The following is an 11711-nucleotide window of genomic DNA, read 5'->3' as shown; positions in this document are numbered from 1 at the left end:
GAATGCAAAAAAAGTGGCACTCTGCATCGTTCTCAATCTTGTGGTAGGTTATATTTCTAAATCTAATGGTCTCTTTTTGACCGTCAATTTTGTGGGCCAGATTGAGCGCAATTTAGAATTGTACTTTTTAATCTATTTTACCTTCTACCATTAAACTTTGAACTTCCATGATCTATTAGTGTTTATGTGTCATGGCATTTGGACCAAAGGCCCGCAATCCTTGGTAAAAGAAAACGGAAGTTTGTTGAATAGCACAGCTGGTCCCGTGGTCTAGCGGTTAGGACATTAGACTCTGAATCTAGTAACCCGAGTTCAATTCTCGGCGGGACCTTTATTTCTTTTACATTTTTTTGTTGTTTTTTTTTCTTTTTTTTTTGCTTGCGATTGATTTCTCGTTTCTTTTTTCTAATCATTTTCATGTCATATCTTTATATCCTTTGGCTGATATCTGAGCTAGGGAGAAGTAGAACTATATGGATGATGGCCTATAGGTGATCGCACCAACAATAAAGCCCCAGAAAATATGACGTAATTCAAAAAAAAAAAAGGTTTTAGATTGATGCATGATATCATTTTTCGTGGATAAAATGTAATTTCTTTACAGAAAATTGATTCTTCTTTGAAGAATTAAGCATCCTATTAAGAAACCAAAGAGGCGCATTTCCAACTTGGAACACTTCACAGAGGTAGGTTCATTTCAAGCTTCATTTCCTCCCTCACCTCTGTGCTTGGCGATCAGACACTCGAGAGCTGCACATCCCCAGAAGGCTTCTCTTCATTGTTTTTCTTAGGGGTCGACTTGTAGAAAGTTCCGTATATTATCAATTGGATTAATCCAAGAATACAACCAGAACCATTACTTATAAAGATGTAAAGATCGAAACGGAGCAATGCAAACGTCAACCAAGTTCCACCATTGAGGAAATTTGCAAGGAGAAGGAAAAACGGCATGTACTCAACACTTTTTGTTCTGATAACCAACAGCATTACGTCCAATGGCATTGCATACATGGCAATGTTGAAGATGAGACAGAAAATTCCGACAACCATTGTCCTTCTCTCGATAGTGTGCAGGAACCCAAGAGTAACACCAACTACCAAGGCAAAGAAAACAGTTTCAATTGCCAACACTTTGAACACGTACAGTCTTTGCTTTTTGTTGGCGTACATGAGATAAGTGAAGATGTAGGCGGATTCTACAACGAGACCCACTCCATTGATGGTGACAACAAGAATGCTGTGTGGATGAACAAAAGGAAGGGCATAAAAAACCCATAGCGCACAGTTGAGTATGGTGGCGAGGTAAGGGTTTGGAGAAAAATCCTCTACTGCTCCTTTCTTGATGATCTTATAAAATGTAGGTGCAGGCGAGGCGAATAGACCGAAAGAAATCACATTTCCGATGACCCCAATGATATTACGGATTGCATCAGTGTTTGCGGTAGTCATCTTTGTGTGTAATTTGTTCTTGTTTCCTTTTCCTTTACTATCTTTATTTCTTAGGAGAGTAAAGAAAAAGGAAAACAAGAACAATTCAGAAACTGCAAGTGTTATAACTTGAGGCTGATGAAAACATTAGGATGAGATAGGCATAATTTATAGGCTTACTCTATTCAACAGAATAACAAAATTTTACTCGCAGTTCTTGGTCCATGTTGTTGACAGAGAATTTTTGGATATTACATAGATGAAGACAGTATGGATAACAGAGATAAATAAAAAAAAATTTAACAGCCTAGATTAACAATTTGGGATTAAAATCCATCTAATCCCTATGGATTACATTAGATCGTAATATAATATAAATCACTAGTTTAACAATCCCAAATGAATGGCCTAAAAATTGCCAATGTAGATCGCATGACCCGACATAACTATTTATAGAAAAAAATCTGTTGCATTTAGATATTGCTGAGTCGAAAGAGTCAAAACACAAAGACGGCCAATGATGAACAAGATAAGGAATCAAGACGAATATATAGGGTGGAAGGACTGCCAGTCACCTAAAGGACCTCATGTATGAGTTTTCCTGTGAGAGCTTTGGCAGAGTTGAATCCGAAGTTCATGTTAAAGACACAAAAAAAAAAAAAAAAAAAATCAAGAGGTTTGGGCTCCTTGATATTGTACAATCATTGTGATGTATCAAGAACGTCAAAAAATCCAAAATTCTAGGGAATCACATAGAAGATGTCGGGACCAAAAAAATATGGCAGATCCTATCAAGCTCTGATAATTCAAGGTTCCGGTCTTCCTTACTATGGTATTTGTGACAAATGAAAAGGTAGCCATACATAAAACACAGAACATGTATATTATCAGATTAAGAAAAATGGCAAACAGTTTTACCTCCACTTTGTCCCACTCGCCTATTCTTGTACGCGTCGTGAGGTTCGTAACAAGTACAGATCCCACTGTAGCTGCATGCCCACCAGAATATCCTGAAAGTCATATAAATATAAGTCATCTGACCATGTTATCCAATTTAAAAGACGAAAGCACAGTTGTCAGATCTTTGATGAATTGGCAAGCATGAAGCAAGGGCAACAACTAAGCTTAAACACATTAAATAACATGGTCCAGTCCACTACCAGCAATATATCTATGACCAAGGATACAGATGGACGTTGTGCTCCTCGGAGACATGAAACTTGCAAAACACCCACCCACTACTCCAATGTTACACGTAAATGAAATTACAAGGAAAATATATTCTTGTTGTATCTTCATTCATATCTGTGGAGTAAGGAGTCATTTGTTGTTCTTTTGATAGGTATACACAACCAGAGAGCAGATGAGTACTCCTAACGGGTGTAAGATGCCAGACACAATACCTTGCTAATTCTTCATCAAGTGCACTGTGCACATGACACATAATTTACTACTACAGCAAGGCTTCCTGTGATAATTAAAAGAATAAAAATGAGGTGTACTTGGTCAGCAGCGATCAAAAGTGTTGACTCCGCATCCTCCTCTTTGTTCACATCATTTTGGAGCCTCGATAAAATGGCAACTGCCTTGAGAAGAAAATTTCCATTCAGGTAACAGACATATATCTACCTCTCTTTCAAGTTTTCCATAATCGGACATGAACTTAATCAAGATATTTTAGAGTAAAATAAAATCAGAACAATCTGGAATTGCTTATAAAACAATGGATGCAATTTAGCAAAAACAGGCTGAAAGTTCAAGTACGAATTGTCTGAACAAATTAAACCGAGAGCCTTGACAAACAACATATACTTGCTACATAGATCTCACTAAGTAATGTTGGACCTGATTAACCTTTACCAGCACCAAGAACTTTTAATAGTACTATCACTTGAAGAAGGAGGAAAAAAGATACTGAGATATACTGTATCAGCAGTGATTAGAAGTGCTGGTTCAGCATTCTTCTCAGAACAATCAGTAGTTTGAATCCGTGTTATATATGATGCCATTGGCCTGAGGGGAAGTACAAAAGTAAGGTCAGGACTCAAAAACCTTATGGGTCACATATTTACCTACATACATCATCTGAAGTGAAATCATAGAAGCAGCGCAACAATGTATTGAAATAAAGGGTTGAACGCATGGCGGATGGCTAAGCAAATAAAATCCTTCTAATAATAGTTACATACGCAACACTTGTAATTTTTGTCAGCGGGACTTTTATCCAGCTTTTGAAACTAGAATTCACCAGTTCCTAGATGTGATAATAGGTGCAGGGGCATTTTACATTTTTTTTTTTATGTTTGAAAAAATTATTAATTCCATCCTACTGTATTGAGGTATATTTCATAGTTGAGGAGGAGCTCAAACCTTTGCCTCTGCTAGAGCCATAACCAAATCTTCTGGCTTTTGCATACGAATTTGCTTTTTCATCAATGTCTGCAGTCTAAATTGTAAAGCACAAAATGAAAACATGAGTTCAAATGTGAATTAACTAACACGACATTACCGTGATTGTGAAATCAAAACCCATCTCAGTTAAGAGATCCTTTCGAGATTTTGCTGATGACATCAAGCTTATCTATACGCAGATAGTAAAGTTTGTCATTGCACAGAAATACAAATTTGCCAATCGATTATTAATTGGACTTTTAGGGTTTAATGAAATTTAACGAAACGTAAACATACCTAGAGTATAGATGTAATGAAACCCTTACCATAAGGGTACGAGTTTCTGCTGCCATTACTGTTAAATAATCGCCTTCTACTTTTTCTTCTTCCACGGTCTGCTGTGACCTGTGAGCACTGGATTTATCGACCGTGTTGTTGACACGGACTAAAGTCGTTTGTGTTTGGGGAACACTTGAGGCTGACCCGCACGGAGATAGGAGTTGTCTCACCGCTTGGTCTCGCTCATCTCAACGCAAACTTTTTTTTTTAAAAGAAATGAAGACTTTATTAACCTCGTTTGATTGGGGGCCAAAGAAACTAATTGTGGGCCATGACATTTTATCTGCACCCCCAAATTTTTAAGGACGTATTAATCCGACTGTGAATATATTGTTTTATCCTTAACTATTTCTTTTTTCAAATGACGACCCTTCGTACACATTAACGACAATTCAAAGTCGTCATATACATAATTAAAACAATAACGACTCTTCCAAAGGGTCGTCAGGGAATTGATTATGTATATGACGATTCTAAACTGTCGTACATTTCCGCCATTAACGACGAAGATAACGACTCTTTTAAGAGACTAACGACTGTTTTTAACGACACTTCTAAAACATTAACGACTGTTTACAGTCGTCATATACATAATAAAAACAATAACGACTCTTCCAAAGGGTCGTCAGGAAATTGATTATGTTTATGACGACACAAAATTGTCGTACATTTCCGCCATTAATGAATCTTCGACAGTTTAGAGTCACTGAAACATTCGAAAAATTAACGACTGTTTGGGATCGTCACTGAAAGTTTCAATACCATGAGGAATTTTCATACAAATCTGGGCAAATAAAAAAATCAGACACAAAATTACAGACAAAAAATCTGGAAAAAAAAGAATTAAACTTTAATTAAATCAAATTAACACTAATTATTTAGGGGTATTTTAGCCATTTAAAAAATATTTTTTTAAGGGGTGACCTTTTTTGTCCTCTAGTGCAAGACCCCCAATTAAAATGTTTGGCCTCCAATTAAGCTAGGTTTATTAATCATCGTCCGACCAAACATATGGCAGTACATCGTACCTCGTGTTTTTTTTTTTTTTAATTTTTAATTTTTTTAATTTTTTTGTATCGTTGTTCTTTTTGTCATTGGAACTCAAATTTAGAAGCATCTCCGAATTAAAATGTCATGTGGCTAATGATTTGCTTAGTGGCCGAAAACCAATCTTAATACTCCCTCCGTCCCTATATAATAGGGGGAGTGGGGGAGGGACTAAAATCTCGAATATTAAGGAATTGCGTTGGATTCATAATTATGCCCAGTTCTTTCCTGATTTATCCCGTTTATCATTTCCAAAATGGATTCCTGGATTAAAACGATATTTAAGGTAATCAGATCCCCATTAATTAAAAACAGTTGTAAATATTCTCTCCATGAGTAAAAATAGGACAATAATCTTCAAAGATGGGATGTTCGACTTCTCTTCTTCAAGGAAAGTAAAACTAGCCTTTAATGGAAGAGGGAGAAACCATAGAGAAGAAGAAGCATGCTAAACCATTACTCTGCGTTATTTTTTGTAGCTGGAGTAATTGATCATCTTACTTTTTGTAGCTGGAGTAATTGATCATCTTAAACACCAAAACAAACTGGAGGGATTTTCTCTTTTAAATTTCCGTTTGGAGCCAAAATATTGGAGCCAAAACTGGAATAGTAAGTACAGTAGATGACGATTTGAAATTTTAAAACTTGAAAATTTCCAAAATTTCCAAAAACTATTTGAAATTTGACGTTGGAGCCAAAATCATTCCCTTGACAAATGTTCTGCATGTTTATAAATATGGTATGAGAATCTTAATCGGCTCCTTATAGAAAGATATGGAATTTGATTTAAACCAAGTTCCAGAAGATAATGATCTTAATCCACCTCCACCACCACCTCCTCCTCCTCCTCCTACTCCACCACCATCATTTTCAATTGATTTAAATCAACTTATACAAGAAGAAGAATTATCCCCTCCTCCTCCTCCACCACCACCATCATTTTCAATTGATTTAAATCAACCTATACAAGAAGAAGAATTACCCCCTCCTCCTCCTCCTCCTCCTCCTCCTCCTCCTCCTCCTCAATTGATTTAAATCAACCTGTACAAGAAGAATCACCCACTCCTACAAATATTCGACAATGGAACAAACGAAAAAATCTTACACCTACTAAAAAGTCTTTGATCATACAAATGCTACTAAATGAGTCTGTAAATGAAAGTCTGCCGAAGGGTACTTTATCCAGGGTTGCGTATCATTTTTCCGTAGGAAAAAGGTAAGTTGAGCGCCTTTGGCATGCTGCTAAGTTAGCTATTCGAAATGGTGTTCCGGTTGACGTTTCTTCACAAATGGTGAAAAAGATTGGTCGTAAGAAGATTCAAATCGATTTTGAAATGATGAAATCAATTCCTTATAGTCGCCGAACAAATATAAGATCCACAACGAAGGCGTTGGGCATGTCAAAAACAACAGTGCATACAAGAGTCAAAGAATGAAGCATTAAATCGCATTCAAATGCTATGAAACCAGGTATTACACTGAGTACAAACATATCTAGGTTGAAACACTGTCTTTCCATGGTCGATGAAAGCTTATCCCCAGCAAAATTTCATGCCATGTATAACCGTCTCTCTGTGAGAATTAATGAGTACAGGGAACATGGAGTTATTAGAGAGAGTTTTCATGAACTGATAACAAGAACAATCAATGGCAGTGTATGATACCCAAGCAAATAAATAGGGGCAATGGAAGTAAAATAACGTTTGGAAACTTGAGCTCCGTCTATATATTGGTACATGGAAAACTGAGAATCCCGCCTATTATATAGGGACGGAGAGAGTATGAAATTAACCTAGTAAATCTTAATTGTTATAATAAATGCCACCGTCTCATAACCAAAATTTCATCTTGGCTTATGTAATACAAAAATTGGCGTTATAATCTACAGTATATCTTGTAACCTAAAATCCACCGCAATTGGAAAAAGTACTCTTTCGATCAAAATTTGATATGTGACCCTAAAATTGCATGAGACTCAAAATATGCACTTTCAGTCGGACTTAACGTTATAGTCGAAAATGTGCTTGATGCCGCCAAATTTTAAATTAGGGCTGCTTTTCTGTTACCGTTCTATTTGATAACCCTAAACATGCATTATCAAAGAAGTTGTTTTTTTTCCTGAATACGAAAGTGTAGATACCTTAAAAATGGGTGAAGTGGTAGAACTGAAATTTAGAGTTTTGAGTATGAGTTGTGAGAGGTTGAGCACGAACAATCTTCGCATAAACCAAACTATTGGCCTGACTGCTTCAATCACAAGAGAGAATGATCGGGGTTGCTCTCAGGGAGGACAGATAGAAGATAGAGATCATAGTAATTATTAGTCTCCGAAAAATACATTGTGAGATGTGTTTAGTAGTAATATTATCAAATGTCTTCATCTCATCTATGGTTGATAAAAACAATTACAGAGACATCTAAATATCATTCTCTAAAAGACGATATAAATAATAGAATAGAAAAGATGAAAAACACACCTCTATAGAAAACAAACAAGGAAAGGAAATATATGAGAGTACACGAGTGACTCTCACAGACACACAACTCACACGATACACACAAGATTACCAAGTTACCAAAAGACAATCTGATAATCACTACCCTCCCTTAAGATCATGAGGCTAGGCTTCAACACCTTGAGCTTAGACCTCAGGAGATTAAATCTAGGAGCATGTAGCGCCTTCGTGAATACATCATCACACTTGGTCCAAAGTAGAGATATAAAATACTTTCAACTGATTAGACTACACAAGCTCACGAACAAAGTGAAAATTCAGCGCCACATGCTTCATACGACTGTGCATAACAGGGTTAGATGAAAAAGATATATAACTTTATGTTATCATATCCAAAAATGGGGACAATAAGAAGAAACAAATGCAGATCATTAAGAAGATTGCACACCCAAACCATTTCTGCAACAATTTAAGCAAGACTACGGTACTCAGCCTCGGTTGATGAGCGCGCAACTCTGGGATGCTTCTTGCATGACCAAGTGACTGGATGTTCCCCAAACAAGATACAAAACCCACTAGTGGACCATCTGTCAGTAGGGTCACCAGCCCAATCGGCGTCTGAGAAACCTTGCAAATCTTGCATTGCTTTGGTAAAGAGAATACCATGATCGATTGTCCCCTTGATTTATCGCGAGATACGTTTTGCACCGATAAGATGATTCACAGTAGGCTTATGCATATATTGACATACCTGGTTAACAACATAGCAGATTTCATGACTGGTCCATGTTAGGTATTGCAAACTACCAACAAGAGATCTATACTCTGTTGCATTGTCCAGAAAAGCACTATCACCAGGAGATAATTTAGAAGTTGCACAAGCATGAGAGGAGCATGCCTTAACACCTACCATGTTAGTCTGTTTGAGAAGATCCATAGCATATTTAGATTGATACAAAAAAAAAAATCTTTCAGAGTCTCTCTTAACCTCTAGTCCCAAAAACAAATGCAATGGTCCCAAATTCTTAACAAGAAAAGTGTCTCCCAATTCTTGAATAATATCTGCAATAAACTTCGAATCATTTCCTGCCAAAAAATATCGTCTACATAGACTACGTAAATGACTAGCCTCTTACCATCCTTCAAAACAAACAAACATGTGTCAGCAATTAAGGCCTTGAACTTGAAAGACAAAATAATATCAACCAACTTTTCGTACCAAGCTCAAGGAGCTTGTTTAAGCCCACACATGGATTTGTAAAAAACAAAAAACATATTCAATATGAATACTATCTTCAAAACCAGGTAATGTGATTTTGAAAGTTGTTGTAAAGTGGTAAGAAAAGTATCATTCAGTCGGACTTGTGATGATTCATTTTAGACTTAAGTTCTAATTAAGTTAGAAAATAAACAAGGATGATAACAATATTACGAGAGATTGGGGCTCAGGATTCCACCATACAACTCATTCCTGCGATTCATATATTAATTCTAAACAATTATAGCTCAAAATAGTGACTCTGATTCTTTGCCAAAGGTAGATTTTTGAAGCAATGACTGTAAAGCGAAAGAATGAGACATCAAAAGTCTTAAACTAAGCATGACCCATCAATTGAAATCACAAACATTCAACAAATACCATAAAAAAATTAATAATCAATGCAAAAAGTCATAAAAGAATTGAATATAATTGCCACATGCGTGAAATATGGGTTCCTCAGTCATCTCGGTGTTGGGGTTTAGCTCATCGTGCTCAAAACACTCTCAAAATAATTATTCGTAGCTTAAACAGTGTTTAGCGGATGAAAATATATGGAAAAGAAGAAAACATTTCAATTGCAACGCTTATAAGCGTTGCATACTACAAATAAGACTGTTGCAGGAACGACTGTCTTATGTGTTGTTTACTTCTGCGACTGACTTGAGCGACCAATGTTCTTCAGCTTCTTCTTCCTCCTACAGTAGCAAGAAACTTTCCTGCAATTATATTATTCGGCTCTGCAGCCTCCAAATAATGTCTGCAACTACCTCTAACTCTCGATACACCCTTACGTTGCTCCCAACACCTTTTATATACTTTTCAAGCCTAAGAAATCTCGGTGAAATCTCCGACTTCTTTGAGAAAAAGTCTAGGAAATTTCCTTCTTTATCTCTTCTCTACGCGGCTTCTTAGTCATCACATCTTTCCAAACATAGAGAGTTAAATAATTAGTCTTCCCTTTTCGTCCACATATCTTCCAAATAAACAGAAACCCGAGATATAACCACCTCCCTGTTTAGCTTCAAATCAATGATCCAACCCAATCTAGTCCATTTAATCATCCATACCAACGTTGTTTGGCCCAATCCAGTTAATCCCAACCAAAATCTCTGATTCAATCTCTTCCGAAATTGCTCAAAAATAACTCAACAAAACCTGAGACCCTGTTTCCTCAAATACCCAACGACATGGTCACAGTTTGTCAAATCAAACTCATATATCAAGCCTGTTTAGTCAATCAGAGTTCATCTGTACCAAATCCAATGATTGAATATGTCCAGAAGTTTTCCAAAAATCGAACCCTAGTTGTGCCATAATTTTCCTGCCAAAATCAAATTCAAATGGGAAATAAGATGGGTGTCCCTTATCCGACAGCTGAGTCCCTTTAGCACTTGGGGTATAAATAGTAATTTCGTGGGTGCCCATAGTAAAATTCATGGGTGCCTTCAATACTTCTCTTGGGTGATATGGGGTACCTTTATCCAACTGAGGCGTGCCTTTAGCAATTCCTACGGGTGCCTTTAACACTTTCCCGAGCCGATTTTTTTCCAAAATGTTTATTTTCAAAAAATACCTACACATACACAAAATACCATAATAAGTACAAAAATGAGCACCAACAATATAAAGAATCGACATCAAAATAGACACATAAATTCGTCTATCAAATATCCCCAAACTTATTATTTGCTAGTCCTCGAGCAAATATAATCTAAAAATAAAATCCTAACTCACTGTCGCAAGCATCTTGATTTTACTTAGCGTGTGCAGCAAGCCTTTGAACCCCTAGGTATCCCTAGTGGCCGAGTTATAGTCTCGGGAGGGTTTACAAGAGGTGTACCCACAAAACGTTTACTCCAAACCCTAGCTACCTATGCGGAATCTTGGAATGACACTAAAAAATGTCCTTAGTCGGCGTACTCTCATTGACTATAGGAGGAAGTACCCTGATGACAATCCAATTCATATATAAGTGACAAAGCTCTACTCAGATAGTCACACTATGGACATCAATATCCAGAATCAAACAAATTACATGAATAAATTAAGAAGATGAAAATAGAGATGGATGGTTGCAATGTCGACTAAGGTGAATGGTGTTTCCCATATCTGTTTGAAGATCACTGCCAGGATGAACCTATGAGCCCTAATGGATTAAGATACTAGTGTGCACTATAATATCAACGCAACTGGTATATACAAGGGACCCAGTGGTCGACAATCCTAATTCTAGATCAACTCAGCTGGTATATACAAGGGCCCCAACGGTCGATTTTACTGAACAATACTAAAAAAATTTCTTTTTCTATTTTTTCTATTTTCTTTTTATTTTTTTCATATATATATACTCAATTGGTCTAATTGGTCTGGTCTTCTCTTTTTTTTTTAGTACTCGATCACTCTACTTCATCCCGGCGGTGATAACATTTCGATGCTGGTGCCCCACCAAATCACTTAGAGAAACATAAAAGTTTGCAAAAATAAAAACAGAAAGTAATAAGACGACTCTGAGATACAATGAAACGACCATGTTATTTCTAACACCTGAGCTCTGTCATTTTATGAATAAACTCTATTTTTGGGTTCCTCAATTCCTATAACCAAGATGTTTCCATCCATTTAGATTGGTTAGTGTTATCCTTAATTGACACATGTTTCTAGGTTCTGGAGTTTATTTATAATGCAACTAAAAAGTTTATCCCGTACCCCCAAACTTAAATCTAACATTATCCTCAATGTTCTAAATATAAAATTAAAAGCATGAACAAGGAGAAACTGTTACTAGTTGA

At 36.5% G+C, this 11711-nt stretch overlaps 3 protein-coding genes and 1 non-coding gene across 8 annotated transcripts; 1 reads left to right on the top strand and 3 right to left on the bottom strand.

Moving 5' to 3' along the window:
* The first annotated feature begins 259 nt into the window (after positions 1-259).
* On the top strand, positions 260-331 carry TRNAQ-CUG. Its single transcript has one exon. It is a non-coding gene; the product is annotated as a tRNA-Gln (tRNA).
* A 201-nt stretch (positions 332-532) lies between these two features.
* On the bottom strand, positions 533-4256 carry LOC113287982 (bidirectional sugar transporter SWEET6b-like). Of its 5 annotated transcripts, none has more exons than XM_026536897.1 (4): positions 4117-4256; positions 3799-4009; positions 2589-3441; positions 533-2438 (listed from the first exon to the last, which is right to left on the bottom strand). In XM_026536897.1, the coding sequence occupies exon 4, from the start codon at positions 1447-1449 to the stop codon at positions 736-738; it is 714 nt and encodes a 237-aa protein (XP_026392682.1). In that variant the 5' UTR covers positions 1450-2438; positions 2589-3441; positions 3799-4009; positions 4117-4256; the 3' UTR covers positions 533-735. The 5 variants fall into 5 exon arrangements, with proteins under 5 accessions (XP_026392682.1, XP_026392690.1, XP_026392700.1 ...); XM_026536905.1 differs by having other exon boundaries at positions 2931-3441; XM_026536915.1 differs by having other exon boundaries at positions 3354-3441.
* LOC113316840 lies at positions 2847-4172 on the bottom strand. The gene is made up of 6 exons (XM_026565017.1): positions 4146-4172; positions 3938-4009; positions 3799-3867; positions 3509-3513; positions 3354-3441; positions 2847-3014 (listed from the first exon to the last, which is right to left on the bottom strand). Exons 1-6 carry the CDS (start codon positions 4170-4172, stop codon positions 2847-2849), a joined length of 429 nt encoding a protein of 142 aa, XP_026420802.1.
* Positions 4257-8130: 3874 nt separating the features above from the next.
* Positions 8131-8574, bottom strand: LOC113316775 (uncharacterized mitochondrial protein AtMg00810-like). Its single transcript, XM_026564949.1, has 2 exons — positions 8413-8574; positions 8131-8340 (listed from the first exon to the last, which is right to left on the bottom strand). Exons 1-2 carry the CDS (start codon positions 8572-8574, stop codon positions 8131-8133), a joined length of 372 nt encoding a protein of 123 aa, XP_026420734.1.
* Between the last annotated feature and the right edge of the window lie 3137 nt (positions 8575-11711).

This window comes from Papaver somniferum, chromosome 1 (genome assembly GCF_003573695.1).
Source record: "Papaver somniferum cultivar HN1 chromosome 1, ASM357369v1, whole genome shotgun sequence".
Taxonomy (NCBI): Eukaryota; Viridiplantae; Streptophyta; class Magnoliopsida; order Ranunculales; family Papaveraceae; genus Papaver; species Papaver somniferum.
This window is presented reverse-complemented; position numbering and strand designations above follow the sequence as displayed.